The sequence below is a fragment of the Pristiophorus japonicus genome, chromosome 5 (assembly GCF_044704955.1).
Source record: "Pristiophorus japonicus isolate sPriJap1 chromosome 5, sPriJap1.hap1, whole genome shotgun sequence".
Taxonomy (NCBI): Eukaryota; Metazoa; Chordata; class Chondrichthyes; family Pristiophoridae; genus Pristiophorus; species Pristiophorus japonicus.
In genome coordinates, this window is record NC_091981.1 from 265468903 (window position 1) to 265495458 (window position 26556).

At 41.8% G+C, this 26556-nt stretch overlaps 1 protein-coding gene across 3 annotated transcripts in view; it reads left to right on the forward strand.

Annotated features, from left to right (window-relative positions):
• The window catches only part of ncapg2 (non-SMC condensin II complex, subunit G2), an 82328-nt gene that overhangs the window by 46373 nt on the left and 9399 nt on the right, over positions 1–26556 (forward strand). For all 3 annotated transcript variants that reach the window (XM_070880095.1, XM_070880096.1, XM_070880097.1), the window contains 7 exons: positions 3011–3157; positions 6748–6847; positions 9352–9542; positions 15275–15418; positions 16740–16843; positions 18809–18909; positions 26424–26523. In XM_070880095.1, coding sequence (XP_070736196.1) covers positions 3011–3157; positions 6748–6847; positions 9352–9542; positions 15275–15418; positions 16740–16843; positions 18809–18909; positions 26424–26523 — 887 coding nt within the window. The remainder of the gene's footprint in view (positions 1–3010; positions 3158–6747; positions 6848–9351; positions 9543–15274; positions 15419–16739; positions 16844–18808; positions 18910–26423; positions 26524–26556) is intronic.

Below are 26556 nucleotides of genomic sequence, written 5' to 3' on the forward strand. Positions count from 1 at the left end.
AGGCTGTATCCAGTGGGATTCTGCAGGGCTCAGTGCTGGGTCCCTTGCTTTTTGTGGTATATATCAATGACTTGAACTTGAATGTTGGGGGTATGATTAAGAAGTATGCAGATGACACTAAAATAGGCTGTGTGGTTAATAATGAAGAAGAAAGCTGCGGACTGCAGGAAGATATCAATGTACTGGTCAGGTGGGCAGAACAGTGGCAAATGGAATTCACTCCGGATAAGTGTGAGGTAATGCATTTGGGGAGGTCTAACAAGGCAAGTGAATACAAATGAAAAGTGTAAAGGAACAAAGGGACCTTTGAGTGCAGATCCACAGATCCCTGAAGATAGCAGGCCAGGTAGATAGGTGGTTAAGAAGGCATGTAGAATACTCGCCTTTATTAGTTGAGGCATGGAATACAAGAGCAAGGAGGTTATGCTTGAACTGTATAAAACACTGGTTAGGCCGCAGCTGGAGTACTGTGTGCAGTTCTGGTAACCACATTACAGGAAAGATGTGATTGCACTGGAAAGGGTGCAGAGGAGATTTACAAGAATGTTGCCTGGACTGGAGAATTTTGGCTGTGAGGAAAGATTGGAGATGCTGGGTCTGTTTTCTTTGGAACAGAGGAGGTTGAGGGGAGACCTGATTGAGGAGTATAACATTATGGAGGGGCCTGGTGAGAGTGGATAGGAAGGACCTATTTCCCTTGGCAGAGGGGTCAACAACCAGGGGGGCATATATTTAAAGTAATTGGGGCGAGGTTTAGAGGAGATATGAGATGAAATTTTTTCACCCAGAGGTGGTGGGGATCTGGAACTCACTGCCTGAAAGGGTGATAGAGGCAGGGACCCTCGCCACATTTAAAAGATACTTAGATGTGTATTTAAAGTGCTGTAACCTACAGGGCTATCGATCAAGAGCTGGAAAATGGAATTAGGCTGGATAGCTTTTGGTCGGCCAGCGCAGACACGATTGGCCGAAATGGCCTCCTTCCGTGCTGTAAATTTCTATTATTCAGTGTACAAATATATTTTAAAAAAAAAGAAAACTGCTGCTGGAAATCTGATTTTTTTTAAAACTGGAAATGCACAACAGGTAATTCAGCATCTGTGGAGAAAAACAAAGTTAATATTTTGGATGTAGACTCTCCATCAGAATTGAAAGCTAAAAGATAAGCAAGCCTATTAATAGCATTGAGCAAAAAAGTTAGAAAACCACAATCACAGAGGAAGCTAATGGGCTGAATGACCTGCAAAGTGTTTATTAGAAAAGCATCTCTTTACAGATGCTACTGAATCTGCTGTGTGTTTCCAGCATTTTGCATTTACAATGTGTACCGAGCATGTGTTACTTTACACATTCATTAGTCTTAATTCATACAGATCTTGGGCATTGCTTTTCATCTCACTATCAAGCAAAATATTTTGTCATCAGCAAATTTTGAATTCCTAGAGATCCGCTCCACCCATGTTTATGACTAGTGTAAGCTTTGGGCATGCACATCAGGTCCCTGTGGAATTTGACTAATCACTGTTCTCAAAATGGAGCCTTTTTCTGCCATCCCACACCTAACCTATGTTCTGCTTTAATTGTAACTGCTTGGGTGCAAAAGTGACCAGAATTGACATCCCTTACCTTAATGATACCATAAATTTACCTACTGAGGCCAATTAAAAGGTTTGTTTTGTTCATGAATGACCTTGATGTTCTATTGTTTGTTCTCATTATTTTGTACTGAAATTAATGGAAAAGCTGTGATAAATTTATGGGGGGTGTCTATGGAATGGTGACTGCGCAATATGGACCAAACACCAGTCAAGCTGTATATTAATAGTATTCCTTACCAATATTTATTAATACACAGGATATAACTGCGTGGAAATTCAGTGGTTGCCTTGATTGGCAGTACTTCCGTTTACAACTGTAATAGTCTTGATGAAAATTTAGTGCATTACTTTCAACCAGCCCAGTGACTAAACAGCTGAATAAACAGCCCAAATTAGAATTCCAGCCTTGGCTGGCTCTTGAACTCGCTTGCATTCAGCTTTAGTTTCTTGGCTATATAGAGCATTTAAATATTAACATTTAGCTGCAGAGATGATGTTCAAAGGAGTTCATGGCATAGGTTGTCTTGACAGAAGGGAGAAGTGATAACGTTAGCGATCTAAATATGCAAAAAAAACATTCATCGACATGATGTTTCCAGCTAGTATCATGCGTTTCATTTTGGATAGAAATTGAGAATGTGTACACTGCCAGCTGTGATCTGATTTTACTATACATCAGTAGCAGCAGAACTGCACACTACCAAAACCGAAAAGACTGGTTGGATTGACCTGTGCAACAAATAGTTTGCTGGTACTGCTGGCAGTAAGGCTAAGCCCAAGCAGAAATTAATCTTATCCCTTTTCTTTAGTTACACTGCTTAGCAGTCCTGAATTCGTTGTGCAAAAAAATAGTTTTACTTACTAGTTTTTACATCTAATCTTAGCTGCAGTTTTAGTTAAGAAAAAGTGCTTTTTGTTATTGGTTTAAGAGAATTTAGCAGAAACCGCACTAATGAGTGCCTCTCTAATTAGAATGACTAACAGTGAGCCGAGTTTGCATGACCAGTCATGATTGTTTTGCATTGTGGAGTGAATGAACGACAATAACAAACAAAATGTTAGGTTTGCCTCTCCAATGGCCAGATTGTGCACTGCATATGGTAAATGTTGCTGTTACAGTGCATAGTATTCCTTACCAGGTCATTGTTTTTTTTTGCTACTACAAGAGTTTTCCACCATTAAAATCAAGTACCGTCTGCTCATGTGAAAATTATGCCTCACGTGTTCAAGTTCATGCAATATTTTTTGCATTTTGAAGAAAAACATTTTGCGAATTGTATTTTTCAAAAGCTAATTTCATTGTATATTTCTTGTTTGTGTTTTAAAAAATTTTTTTTTTCTAATTATCAGCTCTCTTGTAGCAGATCGCTTAGTATTAAACATACACTTTGTTTTCTGATTGCTATTTCCAGTTCGGTGCAGAAGATAGAACTTATCTTTCGGTTCTTGAAAATAGTGCTGGCTGGATAGATGAAGAAGTGTTGCAATTTCTGCATATTACAGGAAGTGAGATGGAGATGTCCGAGCATCAGAGTGAAGTTGCAAAACAAGTGGTTGAGGTAAGTAACAGGATAAAATGTGTTCAAATGTAAATGTTCACCATTCCCATTTATGGAAATTGTAAAATCTAATTTTACATGTTACATTATTTTGGAAAGATTACAAAATAATATGTGTACAATCCTGTTTTTTTCACTTGGGTATAAAATGGAATCTCTGAGGGGAAGAGGAAACATGAGGGGAAAGAGCAATTCATGATATCTTGAGGAATATTATGATATTCGAAGCATCAAAGTAATGATGATGCTATTGATACATTTTGGCGGGGGGGGGATTAGAGAAGTTAAGGATTCATATGCTAGAAGTACATTTTTATCCTACTCAAGAGTTGAAAAGGTGATCCTTTTAAAAGGGGAATGCTGTTCTCACTTCATGTAACCACCAACGCAGCCTGTGTTGGGGCTGCAAGTGACAGGCCACAACTTCAGGACTTCCGTTTCCGCCAAATCCAGAAGTTGCGGTCAACTTCAAAGGTGGAATGATGGCGAACGCTGCCATGTCGCCGTTGTCTGGACTGCAAATTCCAGACCATTGACTTCAGTCACATTGCTTCAACTCCATTTTTTTTGCTTACAGTGCTACCCTTGCTGTTATGTGCCAGGTATCAAAATTAGCATGAACTGCAGAAAATACATAACCAATGAGATCATTAGCAGATGATTTCCTTGTTGTTGGGTCATTCTTGTTTAAAATTCAAAGATGGTGTGATTCTACTAAAAAGTCTTCGTCACCAACTCCCTCCCCCCTGCCCCCACTCCTTCATTGGATAGGTCCAGCTATCCATAATCATCAACTAGGGTAGTATTACTGTCACAGATATAATGCTTCTCATAAACCTAGTCTTACCTTGGTGTAGTTGTAGAACTCCACTTCTGAATTAGCTCTTGTTAAGATGCTATTTTCTGATGAGACCTTGAATGAAGTACCATTGACCTCTTCAGCTGGATGTCAAGGATCCTGTGACAGAACAGTGGGAAGTTCTTCTAGTATCCTCTCAACCAAAACCACCAAGAAACGATTAGCTACTCATCAAGCCGATTACTGTTTCAGAAATTCTGCTGTATGCAAAATGACTGCTGCATTTGTCTTCGAGTTACTGCGCTCAAAATAATTAATTGTGTGAGAAGTGCTTTGAGACCGTTCCAAGAGGAGATAAAGCAACTTTGTTTTGCTCTCACTTTGCCTTCACCCTGCCTCCCCACTTGTAATGGTTAAAACCTTTATCATGGCAAAACATCCTAAAGGGACATAGTCTGATCCAAGCAGGATATGGGAGAAGAATTCAGGGAGGTGGGCGAAGGCTTGGTCAGAGTTGCATTTTGATTCGGCTTCTAAAGGTGGACCGATGTATTTAGTGAGGCAGATGGATTTAGGTAAATAATGCCAGACTGCAGGGGTGTGATGACTGAAGGCCGTGCCTCCAATAATGATTAAAAAAATGATCGAGAGGGAAGATAGATTATGAAAGTAAACTGCACGAAATATAAAAACAGTTTCTACAGGTACATAAAAAGGAAAAGAGTGTCAAAAGTAAATGTTGGTCCCCTAGAGGATGAGACTGGGGAATTAATAATATAGAATAGGGAAATGGCAGAGACATTGAACAAATATTTTGTATCAGTCTTCACGGTAGAATACACTAAAAACATCTCAATAGTGGATAATCAAAGGGCTATTGGGAGGGAGGAACTTAATACAATCACTATCACTGATGAAGTAGTACTTGGCAAAATAATGGACCTAAAAGCGGACAAGTCTCCTGGACCTGATGGCTTACATCCTAGGGTCTTAAATGAAGTGGCTGCAGAGATAGTGGATTCATTGGTTGTAATCTATCAAAATTCCCTGGATTCTGGGGTGGTCCCAGCAGATTGTAAAACTGCAAATGTAACGCCCCTATTTAAAAAAGGAGGCAGACAAAAAGCAGGAAACTATAAACCAGTAAGCCGAACATCTGTCGTTGGGGAAAATGCTGGAGTGCATTATTAAGGAAGCAGTAGCAGGATATTTGGAAGAGCATGATTCAATCAAACCGAGTCAGCGGTTTTATGAAAAGGAAATCATGTTTGACAAATTTGCTGGAGTTCTTTGAGGATGTAACGAGCAGGGTGGATAATGGGGAACCAGTGAATGTGGTGTATTTGGATTTCCAGAAGGCATTCGATAAGGTGCCACATAAGAGGTTACTGCACAAGATAAAAGCTCATGGAGTTTGGGGGTAATATATTAACATGGCTAGAGGATTGGCTAACTAACAGAAACAGAGAGTTGGGATAAATGGGTCATTTTCCGGTTGGCAAACAGTGACTAGTGGGATGCCTCAGGGATTGGTGCTGGGTCCTCAACTATTTACAATCTATATTAATGACTTGGATGAAGGGTCCAAGTGTAATGTAGCCAAGTTTGCGGACTATATAAAGATGGGTGGGAAAGAAAATTGTGAGGAGGACACAAAAAATCTGCAAAGGGATATAGATGGGCTAAGTGAGTGGGCAAAAATTTGGCAGGTGGAGTATAATGTGGGAAAATGTGAGGTTATCCACTTTGGCAGAAATAATAGAAAAGCAAATTATAATTGAAATGGAGAAAAATTGTAAAGTGCCGCAGTACAGAGGGACTTGGGGATCATTGTGCATGAAGCACAAAAAGTTAGTATGCAGGTACAGCAAGTGATCAGGAAGGCAAATGGAATGTTGGCCTTTATTGCAAGGGGGACAGAGTATAAAAGCAGAGAAGTCCTGCTACAACTGTACAGTTTTGGTCTCCGTATTTAAGGAAGGATATACTTGCATTGGAGGCTGTTCAGCGAAGGTTCACTCGGTTGAATTCTGGAGATAAGGGATTGACTTATGAAGGTAGGTTGGGCCTATACTCATTGGAGTTCAGAAGAATTAGAGGTGATCTTATTGAAACTTACAAGATAATGAGGGGGCTCGACAAGGTGGATGCAGAGAGGATATTTCCACTCATAGGGGACATAGTCTCAGAATAAGGGGCTGCCCATTTAAAACTGAGGTGAGGAGGAATTTCTTCTCTCAGAAGGTTGTAAGTCTGTGGAATCCTCTGCCTCAGAGAGCTGGGTCATTGAATATATTTAAGGCGGAGATAGACAGATTTTTGAGCGATAAGGGAATAAAGGGTTGCGGGGAGCGGGCAGGGAAATGGAGCGGAGTCCATGATCAGATCAGCCATGATCTTATTAAATGGCGGAGCAGGCTCGAGGGGTCCAATGGCCTACTCCTGCTCCTATTTCTTATGTTCTAAACACTGATCACTGAGCTTCTTTCTCCCTCCATTTGCAGTCCCTTACTCTCTTTCATTGCTGACCTTACCTTCCTGTATTCCTTCTGCAGTCTACAGACTTCTAACTTGGCTTTACCTATCAATATCCCCAGATTTGCTTGCATTCTTTAATGTTTTTCACGCCTGTTGGAATTCTGCGTTCAACAAAACAAATGTTTGAGTATATACCTCAATTTAAATAATGCTGTCTCGTGCATCTAATGATGGGAATTTTTTTTATATTTCTTGGTATTTGCAAATTGGAGTACAAATCTAAGAACACCAACTGTACATTTCTTTTGCATAGGTATACCTCACAGTTTGTAAGGATATCGTTATGGTTGGTGTTTCTGATTCCGAATTCCAGACTCAGTTGCTTGGCCTTACTCTTGCTGTGATGCACTCAGGTAACCTATCTATAATACGTTTTTTGTGTCATTTGCACAATTTCTTTTTGTCACAATTTGGTCACGCTGATTGGGTTCGCGTACTTGAGGTAACACCTGGATACTTTACTTAAACGCTTATAATTACGTGGGAACATACAAAAATGACAGCAAGAAAAGAACAGCCGATCTATCAAGTCTGTCCCATACAGTCATGTTGCAATTAAGCTTCATCCCCACCCACCAGCGACCATGTAATCCAAGAGTAGCAAACAAGGATTTAAAAAATCCCGAAGGCCAATTCAGAGGAAACTGAATTCTGGGAATGCCTTCTATCAGAACCCGAGCCTTTAACCTCTTTTGACATTTCCTTCTCCCGCTTTTTCTCTCTTTCCCTCAATTGTCAATATCTACATGTTGTAAAATTGTTGTGAAGCACCTTGGGACATTTTACTACGTTAAAGGTGCTATATAAATAAGTTATTATCCACAAATGAAATCAAAACAAGTTCCAGGAGACCACGGCAACCATGAGGCATGTCGCCCAACATCCCACCTACCTTTTGTACACAGTGATATCAGCCAGGAACTTGTCCAGCTCCCCTTTGAATGCTAGCAGTGAATCCACACTTACTGCAGGAGCTGGCAACTCATTCCAGCTGTTGATGACCCTCTGAGAAAAGAAAAACCTCCAGACATCTGACGCAGTTATCTGATTATGTAATGTACACACATGTACCCTGGTTCTATTTAATTCAAATAGTCTATCCACATGGATACCGTCTCGTCCCTTCATTATTTTAAACACCTCAATCAAATCTCCCCAAAGATTGTTTTTCTAGAGTAAAAAGATCCAGCTGTCTAAGCCTATCGTGATAACTACCTATACCTTACAGTTCAGGATTTCTAACCGTAGGTAATGCTATTCCGGTCTCATCTCTTGGTTGCCCCAGTCCCAACTCAGCCCATAACGTTTTGTGGGCTTGTTGATCATCACTCCACCCCTGCTGTGCTTCTCTTCCTAGCCTTATCATTTAAAATGATTTAATCCTGAGGACCATTTAGTCCTGGCCTCCTTCCTCAGCCTAATTTTGTTTGGCCTAATGTTACCTGGCATTTGTGCTCCCTAATCTGAGGCCTGCTCCTTCTGTTTGTACCTGGATCCAAATCCAGATCCTAAATCCTACCTGTGCCTCTGTTGGCCCTGTGCTACATCAAAATTCATGCCAGTGGTGAAAACTACACTAATTTATATTGAAAGTGCTATCCCTTTTCTGAATGTAGGTGCTTATTTTTTTAATGTCTCCATTATAGTACACTGCTGCTCACTACTCATAGAAATTTACAGCAGAGAAGGGGACCATTTCGGTCCGAAAGTTAAGTTTTAAGTCAAAGATTCAAGTAATAGGAATGGTTGGCTAAAAGAAAAGGGAGACTTAGATTTATATAGTGCCTTTCACAACCACCAAAGCACTTTACAGCCAATGAAGTACTTTAGGAATGTAGTCACTGTTGTAATGTAGGCAAGGAAAGATAGTGGAGGGATACTGGTGCCTGCACAAGTCACTGCCTTCAGTAGACGAAGGTAGGAAATTTGGCATTTCCTACCTTGCAGGAGATGATTTAATGGTCAGAATATCCACCACATCTCCACATTTGCATGGCAGTTGCTCAGTTGAAGTCGGCTATGGATCCTGTCGGCAAGCAGCTTGATCACCATTCTTTCCCTGGATACCAACTGAGTTTGTAAATATGGAAGTGAAAGATTTCCCTGGAGCTAGATAAATGGTAAAGTTAATTACTTCATTCACTCAGTTTGCACATGTAAAATAGAAAATCTCCAGCCCTGAAGGGAAATCATTTTAGAGGTACTATCCCTTCAAAAATTCACACTTCCAAGTCAGATGATCTTTCCCAGCTCTGTTTTGTGGTATGAAGAGTAGTTGCATAGAAGGTATACAGCTTACTAAACCTATTGGCAGAGAAATTGGTCTTGGGTGGTAGTACAATACAGGCGATATTTTGATTCGCCTTTTGATTCTTCGATTTCGGCTCTTTCTATCATTGTGAAGCAGAATTCACCAAGCGTTGGATAGTTCACCCTGTACCCTGCCCAATTTATTTTCCATTCAGATACCTAAATGGTTAATAAATTATTTGAATAACTTTACTTTTATTAATTGACCTATGTTGTAGTTATTGGAGCACGGTAACTAAAGTATTAAAATTACCCATTATACCATATTTGTATTGTATTATTCACACACCTAATTATTCAGAAACTGAGCAGTAGTGATTCTTTGAAAGTCAAAACTTTGACCACGTACTCAACTAACACATTGTACTCTATGCAATCAACTTGTTTAGTTACTCCAGATATAGCCCCGTGCAGCCTTTTGTAATTCAATATCCACACCACTTTCTCCGGGGGACCATAACTTGAAATACTTTCCTGAATAACAATTCTATTACAGAATCTCAATTGTGAATTATTTGGTCTTACTCACTTCTGGTCCATTATTCAGAGAAAGGGGTCCTCAGTTTACCAATACTGATATCGATTCTGAAGGAGATTACAGTGGACTGCCTATCTCAGAACATCTATAGCACCAGTGAGAATACTAAAAAAATACTTGACATTATCCAGAAAGTATTCCACAAAATTTTGGAAATTCTGGCTCGTTGTTCAAGAAAGAACCAGGAAGAAGCCCTGCAGGTATATCTTTAAAATATATTTTATTCTTTTTTTATGTAATGAGTTAAAATGTCTGTTGGTTGATAAAGTATGTCATTCTGTATGAACCTTCAACTCTTATTTCATTACAGGTGTAAGTAGTAGGAAAAATTATTCTAATTGAGAAGCCTCTAACTTTATTCATTCATATCAACAGAATTGTGCAAACAACAGCCAATATATTTGTCCACATCTGTGTTAAATGCATTTTGGTCATAATATATTATTTTGTTAAAGGTGTTTTTCAATAGTCAAGTTTTGAACACTAAAACTAACTTTTCCTGTGAATTTGAGCTTTAATTTACTAACATCCTGTATAATTTACAAAAGTTTTCTATTTAAGCATGTCCACAATGCAAGCCTATATAAGCAAAACCACATTATTAATTTATCCATAATGTCTCCTTTGGAAAAGCACTGGCAAGTGAATTTTCTATCATAGTATTTTAAGTGTTGTACATCAGATTGAGTTCATTCACCAGCATATCTCCCCAGGGGTTTCTACTATACTACAGTGGGGTACAATGATGATCATCTTGTCATGTGTCTTTTCTGATAGCCAACTATTATTCAACAATTCGTATTGGAGAAAACCAACAAGACCCAAGCCGCTCCATAATACACTTTCAAAAAACACTATTCTAATACTACTCCATTCCCTCTAATCACTAAGGTTCACTAGATTGATTCCTGGGATGAAAGGGTTATCTTAGAAACATAGAAAATAGGTGCAGAAGTAGGCCATTCGACCCTTCGAGTTGATCATTCCCTCAGTACCCCTTTCCTGCTTTCTCTCCTTGATCCCCTTAGCCGTAAGGGCCATATCTAACTCCCTCTTGAATATATCCAATGAACTGGCATCAACAACTCTCTGCGGCAGGGAATTCCACAGGTTAACAACTCTGAGTGAAGAAGTGTCTCCTCATCTCAGTCCTAAATGGCCTACCCCTTATCCTAAGACGATGTCCCCTGGTTCTGGACTTCCCCAACATCGGGAACATTCTTCCTGCATCTAACCTGTCCAGTCCATTTTATATGTTTCTATGAGATCCCCTCTCATCCTTCTAAACTCCAGTGAATAAAGGCCTAGTTGATCCAGTCTCTCCTCATATGACAGTCCAGCCATCCCTGGAATTAGTCTGGTGCACTTTCGCTGCACTCCCTCAATAGCAAGAACGTCCTTCCTCAGATTAGGAGACCAAAACTGAACACATTATTCCAGGTGAGGCCTCACTAAGGCCCTGTATAACTGCAGTAAGACCTCCCTGCTCCTATACTCAAGTCCCCTAGCTATGAAGGCCAACATACCATTTGCCGCCTTCACCGCCTGCTGTACCTGCATGCCAACCTTCAATGACTGATGATCCATGACAGCCAGGTCTCGTTGCACCTCCCCTTTTCCTAATCTGCTGCTATTCAGATAATATTCTGCCTTTGTGTTTTTGCCCCAAAAATGGATAACCTCACATTGAGGAGAGATCGAGTAGATTGGGCCTGTACTCTCTGGAGTTTAGGAGAATGAGAGGTGACCTAATTGAAACTTAAGATTATGAGGGGAATTGACAAGGTGGATGCTGAGAGGTTGTTTTCCCCTGGCTGGAGCGTCTAGAACGAGGGAACATAGTCTCAGGATAAGAGGTCGGCCATTGAAGCCTGAGATGAAGAATTTTTTTATTCAGAGGGTTGTGAAACTTTGGAACTCTCTACACCAATAGGCTGGAAATGCTGAAACGCTGAGTATATTCAAGGCTGATGCAGATTTTTGGACTCTGGGGGAATTGAAGGTTGTGGAGATCAGCCATGATCTTATTGAATGGCACAGCAGGCTTGAGGGGCCGTATGCTCCTAATTCGTATGTTCTTATCAGAAAAAAAACAAACAAGGATGGTTTTATAATAGAGGAAGATGAAAGTAGCAGTTGCCTTATTATCCATAACCACGAGATGGCTCTCTACTGGAAGACATACAAGTTTAACAACATTGTTTCTTGAGAAGCTTTTAAAACTTGCTACCAGCCAAGGAAAAAATATTCAGTGCAAGTGTGTGTGTGCTCCTTCCTCAACATTTGAATGTAGTTAGCTTCCTTCCCATATACAGGTTGAACCTCTCTTATCTGGGACTCCCTTATCCGGCACCATCCCTCGTCTGGCACCATTCCTGGCTGTCGAGTGGCGCATGCGCAGAACCTACTCCCCAATATAATCTTTCTCCTTGACCGGTTGCCTCCTCCTTGTCGCCCTGCTGGAACTCCTGCCGCCACAGTCCTCGGGCTGGCCACTCCTCCCCACAGTGCTCCCTCTGGGGGGTCGGGCCGCATGCTTGGGCCGCGCCAATTCTTTGGGGCCTGCTCGGGCCACCGACTTCATTCCCCCACCCCCGACCTTGGGCCACCTCCTCCCCCCTCGACCTTGGGCAACCTCCCTTCTCTCATCCGGCAAAATCCCTCATCCGGCGCAGGGCAGGTCCCGAGGGTGATGGATTAGGGAGGCTCAACCTGTACCAATGTCTTATTCATTGCCTTTTGAATCTTGGTTTTGGTAAGCTAGGTTCCCCATTTTCTGCATAATTCTCTACCTACATGGTATAACATGAAAGGGGAACTGTAAAAGACTTCAGAATGACTTCGAAAAATGGACAAAAGGCCATGGTCCATCTAGTTTGCCTCTTGCCATCCTGCAGATTGCATGATCCAATAATAATGGAGATTGATCGGCATAATTAGTCATTAATCTATTAATTAGTCGACAACAGACCCAGACTTGAGGGGAAGAAAGCCCCCAGTGGTAAGGTTTGGGACCACAGGTCCAAAGTCACCTGCTCCTTCCAAGCATGCCATACTTATGATATGTTAAATTCATACATACTATCTAGATAAGTGAGGTAATACATTTTGGAAGAACAAAACAAGGAATTGGAGCACCACTCCATGCCGAGACAATGAAGGGTGAGAGACCTAGGGATTCAAATATATAAATTCCTGAAAGTGAAAGTTCAAGTTTAAAAAAAAATGGCCTACTAGCATTTTGCGTTTTATAATTAGGAGCATAGAGTACAAAAAGTACTGAGAAATTTTGGGGAAAAAAAATTGCTTATGCCATAGATTACTGTATGCATTTTTGGATACCCTATTATAGAAAGGACATTAAAACCATAGAGCGCATGCAAAATACTCGAGGATTATGCCAGGGATGGGGAAACTAGTGAGGAGAGATTTGAGATATTGGGACTATACAAGAGGAAGCTTTTGATAAGGTCCCACATGGTAGACTGGTCATGAAGGTTAAAGCCCATGGGATCCAGGGCAAAGTGGCAAGTTGGATCCAAAATTGGCTTGGAGATAGGGAGCAAAGGGTAATGGTTGATAGATGTTTTTGTGACTGGAAGGATGTTTCCAGTAGGGTTCCGCAGGGCTCAGTACTAGCTTCCTTGTTTTTTGTGGTATATCAACGATTTAGATTTGAATATAGGGTGTATGATTAAGAAGTTTGTAAACGACACTAAAATTGGATGTGTGGTTGATAATGAAGAGGAAAGTCATGGGCTGCAGGAGGATATCAATCTACTGATCAGGTGGGCAGAACAGTGGCAAATGGAATTTAATTCAGAGAAGTGTGAGGAAATGCACTTTGGGAGGGCTAATAAGGAAAGGGTATACACATTAAGCGGTAGGCATTTAATAGTGTAGATGAACAAAGGGTCCTTGGAATGCTTGTCCACAGATCCCTGAAAGTAGCAGGCCAGGTGGACAAGGTAGTTAAGAAGGCATGCGGAATGCTTGCGTTTATTGGTCGAGGCATAGAATACAAGAGCAGTAAGGTTATGCTTAAATTGTATAATAATTTGGTTAGGCCACAGCTGGAGTACTGCGTGCAGTTCTGGTCGCCGTATTATAGGAAGGATGTGATTGTACTAGAGCGGGTGCAGAGGAGATTTACTAGGATGTTGCCTGGAATGGAGAATTTTAGTTATGAGGACAGATTGGATAGGCTGGGTTTATTCTCATTGGAACTGAGGAGGTTGAAAGAATACCTCATTGAGGTATACAAAATATTGAGGGGCCTGGACATAGTGGATAGTAAGGACCTATTTCCATTGGTGGAGGGGTCTATTACGAGGGAGCATAGTTTTAAGGTGATTGGTGGAAGGTTTAGCAAGGTTTTGAGGGGGGTCTTCTTTACGCAGAGGGTTGTGGGGATCTGGAACTCACTGCCTGGAAGAGTGGTGGATTCAGAAACCCTCACCACATTTAAAAGATGGTTGGATGGGCACTTAAAATGCTGTAACCTGCAGGGTTACAGATCTAGAGCTGGTAATTGGGATGAGACTGGATAACCTTTTGTTGGCCGACGCAGATATAATGGTAAGTACTGCAGGGAATCGAATATGGCCAGGGTGACCCTCTGGACTAGTTTCAATTGCCTGGATGGGTAGGAGAGAAATTTTCCCAGATTTTTTTCTCCCTAAATTGGCCTGGGTTTTTAAATCTGTTTTTTGCCTCCCCCAGGAGATCACATGGCTCCAGTTGGGGTGGACGGTAGAATGTTTCAGTATAAGGGGTATTGCAGTTGTGTGAGGCGGACTGATTGGGCTGTGTGCTCTTTGCCTTTCCGCCATTGTTCATGAGTTTATATGTAACCTTCAGGGCTGCTGACCGAGGGCCGTGCGTTATCGGCCGGCGTGGGCAAGATGGGCCGAAATGGCCTCCTTCTGTGCTATAAATTTCTATGTTTCTATGAAATGTAATAGATATAAAAAATTAGGAGGAATTTTGATAGTGAATAGGCAAAGCGTATTTCTTCTGATTGGGGAAGAGTGGTCATCATCAATTTAAAATTGTCACTAACAGGACAAGGAGCGAGGTTAGGAGAATTTTCGTCATACAGAGGGTTGTTGGAGCATGGAATGCTTTGCCACGGAATGGCTGAGATAGAAACTAGTATCTTTTAAGGAAAAATTGGATAAATATTTGAAGGTCCAGATTCAGGGCTTTGTGGAGAGAGTGGGACAGTGGAATTAGTTTTGATATGCTCTGGCAAAAAGGCAGCAGAGACACAATGGGCCAAAGGGATGTGTTTGATGCTGTAAACCTGTTGATAAATAATATTAAGCACTTTGCTGCGTCATGTTCCTTGCCCTCGTAGGAATTTTGTGGATTTTTCTGCTAAGTTTTTCTGATCAATAGTAACTGAAGGTGGCCATGTGGGGAATAAAAAAATCATATTTCTAGTTGCGGTTGCTTCCTAAAGGGTCAGATATTCCTTATGAATATGCCTGCTGATTTGATTTTGTATATCCATGGTGCACAGAATGTAGCTGGGTTCAAAGAATGAGTAAAGTAGGATGATCCACCTTCCAATTCAAGTTTTTGAAAGGTGTACCACAGTAATCAAAGGTTCTGTAGTCTAGCATTTAGTCATAAATATGTTCAGGTATATAAGTGTTGTTGTACAGTGTACAAAAATAAGGAAGTCTTTAAATTTGATTTTCTCAAGATATTTAAGTCTGAGAAAAGTTGGAGCAAAATAAGACGGTGTGATTATTTTTGGCAGTGTGATTATTGTTTGTACCAGTGTATTTTGAACTGTAGCATTGTCCCTATGAGTTACATGCAGTTGCTTTAATAAATTGCATCATGTATATTTTGGTGTAAATTACATCTTTTGAAGAATCCAAATGTCCACTTGACTAATAGAAATGTGGCATTTTTTTTTAAGATGCTGGTATCTATTCAGTCAGTTCTTGGAGAATTCATCAGCACAGTTCAGAACTGGCATGGCGCTCATGAAGGAATTCACCAAGAGATCCTCTCAACACTTTTGGCTGCTATACTGGCTGAAACTATGCATTCTTTAAAAAAGGTGAGCTTGAAGTATGTTTTATTGCAGTATCAACTCACTCATCTGCCATGGGAAGATTGAGCAACAGATGTCAGGTGGAATTACTCAATCAGCCAGATTGTCTCACTATGGGTATTGGAGTGTAAAACAAAGTCGCAAAAATAAGTACTGAAGAGGTGAGGCCCATTAAACTCAGAAACCCATGACCATCACCCCCCCCCCCCCCCCACCCCCAAAAAAAAAAATCCATGGTGAGGCCATGCCGAATCTTCCTGAATGAAAGTTAATCAGATGTCTGCTGTCTGGCAGTATAGTCTTTAGTGAAATACAAGTGTTGCAAAGGATGCTTAGTGGATGACTGGCATTTTTTTAAGAAGTAAAAGTACATAAATGAGAGTAACTGCATTACTTGTGAATTGCAAAGGATTTTCTCATAAATGGTACTCTGTAAATACAATTATATTCCTTGCAGAGAATCAAATGGAGTTAGCTTCCAGTGGCTGCAGGACTTTAGGATTTCAAACAAAACTTTTTTAAAAAGTCTGCAGTTACATCATTTCAACCAAATTATGAATCACTTTTTTGTTTTATTTTAAATATCTGTTTACTATGATAGCAGAGAAATCCATCATTCCACGTGACACCAAATAGCAAAGATCAGAACATGCATTGCCAATAAATACCTCTAGTGTAAGTTGGGCTATGTACAATAATGGGAAAACATAATTGAGATTTGTGTCCTGGTTGCAGTTATCTCCAGCTGTTCCCATTCTGCAATCTAGTGTACAAAACCAATTGAAATTAAAACAACACAGCAAAAAAATGCACAAAACAAGAAGCTGTAAACTTAGCCATCGTAAGCAAAATTGTTGTGTACTGAGTAGTGTTTTCTGTACAAAGTGCGAGTATAATTTCCCATTGGGTTCGAAATAGAGTATGCTACCTAAAGGTGCAATGTTGAATAAAATTAATCTCAACACTTGATGTAACATTTGTAAAATCCAGGGTTCTGTTTGAATCTATTGACAATATGTGCATTGTTCTATCTCCTATCTTCTATCGTCCTGTTCATTTAATGTGTTCAGAATTCTGCATAGATGAACAAAGTTCTTATTCTGTTAAAAGCATTGAGCAGTGAGAGTTTAAGCGATCAGGGCTGCAGTCTGATCTTTTAATAAGTGGGGAATGCCATGGTATTCCAGTTTTTAATTTTGTAGGGCAAGAACTACATTATTTTCTCACATATTTACAAGTTATTTAAGATCAAATATTTTGGATATAGTAACTGTTATAAGTTCTAATCAAAATTGTCTAATTCCTCAACATATACTTTCAATTTCAGAAATCTGATCCAGAAGATGTTGCTCCACCTGAGACCACTGCTGATCTGCCACTACTTTCAAGCTACTTACTGGCTATTGTACTAAAATATCCTGGTTTGCTGAGGTAAGATTAAACTGCTTAACTGATGGATGACTAGCAGCTCTTGAATAGATTGTGGAGAAAGATGGTTTTTTTTCCTCTTTTTAAGAAATGTTACCATGTTTATGAGACAGGGTGGCAATCAATCTCCAAAATCAGAAGGAATACATGGCTATTAATACAGTTTTTTTTTTTAAAGATTTGATTAGATAATATTCCGAGAGAAAGAAAGCCCTCTTGCTTCTTGATTATTTCTTCCCCAAGGTGTAGATCAAAAAAAGGCGTTTCACAGTTTGCTACAAAAATGTCATTTAAAGCTAAATTTTCATAATATTGTACATGTATCTTTTCTTTACAAGGCAAAATAGGGACTATTGGACATTAGCATAGTCTCAATTCAAATAGTGTTGAGATTGAACTAGCACATATGCAACTACAAATAGTCGTGTATCTTTTCTTTTCTTCATATTTTGAGTTTGTATTGGGCTACGATAAAACTGTGATTAATTGGTACTCCAGCACAATTTCTGACATCATATTGTGCTAACTTTTATAGTTTAATAAATGTTCTGTAGTTTCCTTTAGCTGTTTTGAGGAAAATATGCTGATCATGACTAAAAAAAAAAATCCTTTGTATTTGAAAATCATAGAAATTTACAGCACGGAAGGAGGCCATTTCGGCCCATCGTGCCTGCGCCGGCCGACTAAGAGCTATCCAGGCTAATCCCACTTTCCAGCTCTTTGTCCGTAGCCTTGTAGGTATGGCATTTTGAGTGCACATCTAAGTATTTTTTTAAATGTGCTGAGGCTTTCTGCCTCTACCACTCTTTAAGGCAGTGAGTTCCAGCCCCCCACTATCCTCTGGGTAAAGACATTTCTCCTCAGATCTCCTCTCTACCACCCCCCAATTGCTTTAAATCTATGCCTCCTGGTTGTTGACCCCTCTGCCAAGGGGAACAGGTCCTTCCTATCTACTCTATCCAGGCCCCTCATAATCTTATGATGATGATGACTTGCTTCCACAAGAGTTCACAGATGTTTCAATGAAGGACCCGATGTTCCAGTCCTGAACTCCAATTGAAGGGTGGAAGATGCCTGTGCGTGGATTTTTTTAACGTGTGGTGACCATTGCATACCAGCCACCACATGGGCTTGACAGAGCTAGACCGTTATCCAATGGCAAGGGTTAACCAGGACGACTGGAGAGCTGCTCTGCTGCACGGACCTAGTGCATGCACACGTCGCTGTGTGGGCTGGCCCATGCTGTCCCTGGGCCCTCGGTTCTTCTGGGCCCCATACCCTCATTTGCCGCACCTTCGCCCACGATGTTCCAAGGCCCTGTGCTCCAGCGCTATTTATAGCCCCGACCTGTGGTGGTGTGTTCTCACAGGTCAGGGTGGCCCACGATACAGCTCAATCGGGTCTCCCCTCAGCCTCCTCTGTTCCATAGAAAACAGATCCAGCATCTCCAATCTTACCTCAGTCAAAATTCTCCAGTCCAAGCAACATTCTTGTAAATCTCCTTTGCACCCTTTCCAGTACAATCAAATCTTTCTTGTAATTTGGTGACCAGAACTGCACACATTACTCCAGCTGCAGACTAACCAGTGTTTTATACAGTTCAAGCATAATGTCCTTGCTCTTGTATTCCATGCCTCAACTAATAAAGGCAAGTATTCCATATGCTGCCTTAACCACCTTATCTACCTGTTCTGCTATCTTCAGGGATCTGTGGACCTGCACTCCAAGGTCCCTTTGTTCCTCTCCACATTTCAGTGTCGTACTATTTAATGTGTACTCCCTTGCCTGGTTAAACCTTCCCAATTGCATTACCTCACACTTATCCGGATTGAATTCCATTTGCCACTGTTCTGCCCACCTGAATAGTACATTGATATCTGACTGTCCTCTACTTAAATAACTACGTCAGTTTGAATCATTGTTTTATAACACGGGACTGCTGATATTAATCATTGCCCATCTCTTTAGATCATTTATAAATGAATTAACGGATTGTATCAACTCTGAAGCCATACAAGGAATTGTGGGATTTGTAGCTGCTCTCCATATCCTCCTCATACTCAGTAGAGGTGAGTATTACATATTCTTATTAATGAGGACTAAAGTCCACGAAGTTTCAAACCTGTAGAATACCAGAAGGGGAAAAATATTTCAACTACCGTTGGAAATTATCAAAATGACGTATTCTTATTGTAGATGAGCAATAGCATCTGGCCATTACATAATTGGATGTAATTATACTTTTCAACTGATGTTGTAGTTTTTCAAATAAGGGACAAGGAAAAACATGCTACAGGCAGCAAAGTTTTTCAAATAAGGGACAAGGAAAAACATGCTACAGGCAGCAAAGGCAACTGCCCTGTCCTTTTTTTTTTAATGTTTTGTATTACTTTTTAAAAATTGTACAGAAAGAAATTACATAGAATATACAGCACAGAAACAGATCATTTGGCCCAACTGGTTCATGCTGGTGTTTATGCTCCACACAGGCCTCTTCCTGCCCCTCTTCTTCTAATTCGATCAGCATAACCTTCTATTCCTTTCTCCCTCATGTGTTTATCCAGCTTCTCTTTAAATGCATTAAAAAGTCCTGCTGGAAAGAAGAAATTGCATTTTCAGAGTGCCTTTCATGACCTCACGATGTCCCAAAGTGCTTTAAAGCCAATGGCATACGTTTTGAAGTACAGTCACTGTTGTAATATAGGAAAATACAGGCATCTCCTTATTCCCCTGTTCACAAAATTGAACGGTATTGGTACAACACTCACAACTGACCAAAAGAGGAGGAAGTCATATGGGAACCCCTTAGTAACAGCTAGTACCAATTACCACAACTCCATTTTATTTCATTTCAATCCCAATTTAAGTCATCTCATTTAATTCCTTCTGAATCAACCTTTTCCAGTTTTCCACATTTTATTCAATTTAACTTTTTTAATGCATTTCTTATTTGATTAACAACCAATCTACATTAAAGAAAAATACTGCCATTGTATTTCTTCTACTGGAGCAAACATAAAGGGCCCAAGCTTCGGCCGCCCACCGGAACGGTGCACATCGGAGAGGCCCGCCTAATTTATAGAACAAAAATTGCGCCGCATACTTACCTCCCGATTCTCCGATAGCTGTAGGCCCAATTCCACCTCGGCATGGTGCAGCAGGAGCTGCTGGGGGCGGAGCTACAGCCTTGCGGCGAAAACAGTCCTGTCTCCGGGGCGACGACCCTATCCCAGGCCGAAGGGACGTCTCCCCTATCCCCGGCCGAGTGGCCTGCACATCTTATCTCGGCGGCGGGGCCCGCCCGCCCGACATCTCGCTGGGGCGGGCCCCGCCCGAAGAACTCCTGGCAGTCGGTGTCGTCGGTCGTTGTCATCAGCGGGGCCCGCCCGTAGAGACATCGGCAGCCCGGTATCAGCTGCATGAGGGCCCTGCCCGGTCCTCGGCGGGGCCTGGCTTCCTCGACGTCGGCGAGGCCTGCCCACCCTGCATCTCGCTGGGGCGGGCCCCGCCCGAAAAGACGTCGGAAGCCCGGGATCGGCTGCATGCGGGCCCCGCCCGAAATCCTCGGCGGGACCTGGCTTCCTCGCCGTCGGCGGGGCCTGCTCACCCTGCATCTCGCTGGGGCGGGCCCTGCCCGAAGAGTCGGCGGTGGCAGCAGCCTGGCATTGACTGCGTGCGGGCCTTCTTCCTCCACCCGCTCTTTCCCCCCCCCCCCCCCCGCCATCTTCCTCACCTCTCTTTCCTCCCACCCCCCCCAATCTTCTCTTTCTCCCCCCCAATCTTCTTATTTCTCTCTCCCCCCCCCCAATCATCTTCTCTTTCTCCCCCCCCAATCTTCTTCTCTTTCTCCCCCCCCCCCAATCTTCTTCTCTTTCTCCCCCCCAATCTTCTTCTCTTTCTCCCCCCCTAATCTTCTTCTCTTTCTCCCCCCCCAATCTTCTCTTTCTCCCCCTCCCAATCTTCTTCTCTTTCTCCCCCCCCAATCTTCTTCTCTTTCTCCCCCCCCCCAATCTTCTTCTCTTTCTCCCCCCCCCCAATCTTCTTCTCTTTCTCCCCCCCCCAATCTTCTTCTCTTTCTCCCCCCCCCAATCTTCTTCTCTTTCTCCCCCCCCCCAATCTTCTTCTCTTTCTCCCCCCCCCAATCTTCTTCTCTTTCTCCCCCCCCCAATCTTCTTCTCTTTCTCCCCCCCCCAATCTTCTTCTCTTTCTCCCCCCCCCAATCTTCTTCTCTTTCTCCCCCCCCCACAATCTTCTTCTCTTTCTCCCCCCCCCCCACAATCTTCTTCTCTTTCTCCCCCCCACAATCTTCTTCTCTTTCTCCCCCCCCCCCAATCTTCTTCTCTTTCTCCCCCCCCCCAATCTTCTTCTCTTTCTCCCCCCCCCAATCTTCTTCTCTTTCTCCCCCCCCCCCAATCTTCTTCTCTTTCTCCCCCCCCAATCTTCTCTTTCTCCCCCCCCCCAATCTTCTTCTCTTTCTCCCCCCCCCAATCATCTTCTCTTTCTCCCCCCCCAATCTTCTTCTCTTTCTCCCCCCCCAATCTTCTTCTCTTTCTCCCCCCCCAATCTTCTTCTCTTTCTCCCCCCCCCAATCTTCTTCTCTTTCTCCCCCCCCAATCTTCTTCTCTTTCTCCCCCCCCCCAATCTTCTTCTCTTTCTCCCCCCCCAATCTTCTTCTCTTTCTCCCCCCCCAATCTTCTTCTCTTTCTCCCCCCCCAATCTTCTTCTCTTTCTCCCCCCCCAATCTTCTTCTCTTTCTCCCCCCCCAATCTTCTTCTCTTTCTCCCCCCCCAATCTTCTTCTCTTTCTCCCCCCCCAATCTTCTTCTCTTTCTCCCCCCCCAATCTTCTTCTCTTTCTCCCCCCCCAATCTTCTTCTCTTTCTCCCCCCCCAATCTTCTTCTCTTTCTCCCCCCCCAATCTTCTTCTCTTTCTCCCCCCCCAATCTTCTTCTCTTTCTCCCCCCCCAATCTTCTTCTCTTTCTCCCCCCCCAATCTTCTTCTCTTTCTCCCCCCCCAATCTTCTTCTCTTTCTCCCCCCCCAATCTTCTTCTCTTTCTCCCCCCCCCAATCTTCTTCTCTTTCTCCCCCCCCAATCTTCTTCTCTTTCTCCCCCCCCAATCTTCTTCTCTTTCTCCCCCCCCAATCTTCTTCTCTTTCTCCCCCCCCAATCTTCTTCTCTTTCTCCCCCCCCAATCTTCTTCTCTTTCTTCCTCCCCCCAATCTTCTTCTCTTTCTCCCCCCCCCCCCCCAATCATCTTCTTTCTTCCCCCCCCCTCCCAATCTTCTGCTCTTCCCTCCCCCCCCCCTTCTCCCTGGTGCTGCAGTAGGTGAGTAGAAATAATTTTTTATTTATTGAGTGATTTAAAAAAAAATTTAATTTTATCTTTTAATTTATTTGGATTGATTTATTGGTTTATTTATTGATTTATTATTGATGATGGCTCTTTATTTGTAAAAGTGAAGAGTTTAATGTTTGTAAACCCTCCTTCCCCCCTCCCCTCCCCCCTGTTCCCATCGCCTGATTTTCTAAGTGTAGGCAAGGTTTTTCTGAGCGTACAAAAATCTACACTTACTCCATTCTAAGTTAATTTGGAGTGTTTTTGCTGCCTAAACTTTCAAAACGGGCGTAAATGGCCGGACACGCCCCCTTTTGGAAAAAAAAACTGTTCTTAAATGAAACTGTTCTGGCTGACTAGAACTGGAACAAACTAAATGTCGAGAATTGCAATTTCTAAGATACTCCATTCTAAACCAGTTGCTCCAAAAAAACAGGAGCAACTCAGGCCGAAACTTGGGCCCAAAATAAGGTAAAACATTCATTGTGACCATCCTTTTTTTTATTTTATAGACTCTTCGATTTATATTTACTCACTCGGAGATCTCTGAAAATCTATGGGTGTCATCTTTCTCATCAAAGTACTTTCTGGTTTTAAGTGATTTTTGAAGAGCCTTGCTACTTCGTTGCTAGTTCTAACTCTCTATCATTTTAAAGTAGTTTACTAACTGATCGCTTGCAGTAGGGAACTGGTATTAGAATTCAGAAATGATTTGAAAGTTTTCTTGTTTTAAAAGAAAGTCTGTAGTGCTGAGGTTTTTTTTATATATGGTTCCTCCATGTTTGAAATTGATACTTATGCAGACCTTCAAATTGACCTTTAGCCTGTGACATTCTGTTGGGAGTTAGCCCATAAGAACCTGGAATTGAATGATTTGTCAATTTGTACAATACTCAGTAACAAATCCTGAGCTTTTCGCCCTAGAGTAACTTTCTCTGTCAGTTTCTTTGTTCACCAGCATTTAAATTTTAATAAGCAGAATGTTTTAAACTGGTGGTGTTCTACCTCTTTTACTGACACTTTCATTCAATTGTCATGTTTAAACATTGCCAGTGAGCTGAATACTTGCAAACTGCACAATAACTAGATGGAAACATTTTACCATTCGGCAAGTTGAGGGAGGTAGAAGATTGGTATTTTTAAATTAAAGTGCCTGTAAAGGGCATGGGGTGGGGGGAGAACGACTAATGGGTACTGAAAGAAAACTATCCTTGTATTTTTAGTAATTTCCTCTCTTTTCCCCACCCCCACAAATATATTGTGTGGGATAGTGAACGGCCTGTTCTGACCCCGAAGAATGAAAGACTTGCATTTATATAGTGCCTTTCACAACCACCGGATGTCCCAAAGTGCTTTACAGCCAATGAAGTACTTTTTGAAGTGTAGTCACTGTCTTAATATAGGAGATGCTGCAGCCAATTTGTGCACAGCAAGTTCCCACAAACAGCAATGTAATAATGACCAGATCATCTGTTTTGGTAATGTTGATTGAGGGATAAATATTGGCCAGGACACTGGGGATAACTCACTCCCCTGCTCTTCGAAATTGTGCCATAGAGTCTTATACATCCACCTGAGAGAGAAGACGGGGCCCGGTTTAACATCTCATCCGAAAGACGGCATCTCCGACAGTGCAGCACTCCCTCAGTATGCACTATATCAGCCTAGATTTTTGTGCCCAAATTTCTGGAGTGGGACTTGAACCCACGATCTTCTGACACAGGCAAGACTGGTACCAACTGAGCCACCCAAGGCCCTCATTGAAGAAGAGCAGGGAGTTCTTTTTGCGTCCTGACAATATTCTTCCCTCAGCCAGCACTATCAAAAGTAGAATAACTAGTCTTCTCATTGCTGCTTGTTGTATCTTCCTGCATCCAAAATGCCAGCCACATTTGCCAACTGAACATTCACTGTACTTTAAAGTATTGCACTATGTAAGATTCTTTGAGATGTTCCTAAGAGACATAATATGCTATAAAGATGCAAGTCTTCCTTTCTTCAACTGACCTGCAATATTTGCTGCACCAAATTAATTGAAACGCAATTCTATAATGGTACTGTACCATTAATGTTAATTAATCCATAGGAGGAATTTTAACTTCCTCCACCCGGCTTAAACTGGGCAGAATGGGAGCTAAAATCGGGCGGCACTATTTGCTGCTCCATTCCTGCCCCATATCAGTTTTAATCTTTCTGTTCTTGCCTCTGACTGAGATAGCTGTCTGACTTGAGCATGGCTCTCATTTAGATATGACTTGCGTTGGACGACAATGGCACTTTAATGATGTATTGAGCAGGGTGCCTGCTCGGTAAAACCTTTCGGGGAAGAAGCTATTTACACTTGCCTTTGTGGGGCCAGGAGTGCTTCAATGGACCTCAAAGGGAAATTTTGGGCCACCACTTTTTGGCCCGCTCCATATTCCCATGAGACTCTTTTCTTCCCCCTGTCGTGACTTACCCGAGTGCAGGTGAGTCATCCAATCTTCCCCTGCAGCTACTTCCCCATCTAAGTAAACTGCTCTGACTAGATAAACAAAACTGCCCCCATCACTCCTAAGTAAGCTAAATACAATAAAGATAAATATCCTCTCTGGCCTCCCTGTTTCAGATACTGCCCGCCAGGGACCCAGGTCAATATTTCTGAGACCGAAAGTCGCATCTCTATTCTGTGATTTGTGTTCACCTTTTTAACAAAAAAAGCATAGAAAACCTGAAGAGGACTTGGGAACAAGACTTAGGCCACCAGTTAATTGAGAAGGAATGGCAGAGTACAGCAACCTAGGCATTATGACAAGCAAAGCTCTCACTACTAGTTGCAAGCAGGTGCATCCTATATCCGAAGCACAGCCCTTCTCACAACAAACGTGTGTCTGAAGAACCTGTGGGAAATATAGAAACACAGAATTTATAGCTCAAAAGGAGGCCATTTCGGCCCATTGTGTCCGTGCCGACAGACAAAGAGCTGCACGGCCCTTGGTCAGCAGCCCTGAATGTTACATACAAACCTATGAACAATAGCGGAAAGGTAAAGAGCACCCAGCCCAACCAGTCCGCCCCACACAACTGCGACACCCCTTACACTGAAACATTCTGCACTCTCAGTCCAAATGAGTGACCAGCCCCTATCTAAAACCAAGCAGTCTGGGGCCTGTTCCTGGAAGCTCACCACCCTACCCATCTCTCAAGAAAGGAATACAGACCATTAACTCACCCATTAGCTGACTAGGATAACAATTCAAACCAGTTGAAATATTATTTTTGAAATATCTCCCCTCGACCGAAACAATAATGTTAGTCTGAGTGCAGTGCCAACATCAGGAAGAAATCTGATCTGAATATTTAAAATTTTTGAACGTGTATATTGGAGGAATAGTGTAAAACAGCATATTTTATAACTTCAGTACAAGACTTACAGGTATGAAAAATGTTGGAGTTACAAGTGCAGTAAAATGATGAATTGTAAAAGGAAAAGTTTAAGTATAAAGTATTCCCTCATCAGTATTTCGCTCACTAGCTTCACTTTTGTCATTCTTTTATTTCCTTTCATGGAGCTTGAATATTTCATCATCTAGATCTGCTCCAAAGAAGACAGGTGACTCCAGAACTAGTTCCAGTGATTTAACTCAAAATCAATGTTTAGTGCTGGCCTGGGGTCAGATCTGAACTTGGAAAAGTTACTGCGACTGAGTGCTGTTATGTACCCATTTGACACTAATTTTTCCTCTCCGGATCTGATCTCTATCTGAAATATTAACTGATCTGTTTTCTCCACAGATGCTAGGTTATTCCAGCATGTTCTACTTTTCTTTCTATCTTTTCCTGACCTGGAAATCTGTAATTTGGTGTCTGGATCGAATGTTAAAGTGCTCACTTTCAAATAAATTATTTGAGCTGCCTGAGATGCATTGGGTCCACTCCTGTAATCTATGTTGTCGTGACTTCAGGTAGAGGCCTCCATTAGGGTGAAACTTGGATTTTGCATAAACTGGAAGATGTATTTTTGAAATGACAAAAGAGAGTAATTTATACAGAGTATGCACCTCCTAGGTTTTCTTTCTCTAAATTGATTCCCTTTTCAGCTGTAGAAGAGGCTACAAACCATATAGCCATATGTTTAAAAAATAAAATCACATTTTTGCAGAAGCTTATTACTGAACTGACTGCACAAGCCTTTTTTTTTAAATTGGGGAATAAAGTAGCTGAATCTATTTCAGCTTTTGGTTCTAAAATCTAACTTCTTATATGCAGGTAAAGTGAAAAGAGCTGCAATCAAAGACACAGCGGTAGCCATTCACAGGAAGTTTCAGCATTATACTGGAATTATATCGGAGTTGAGTAACATTGAAAGGTATTTGAATAATGTAAGAAATATGGTTTTATG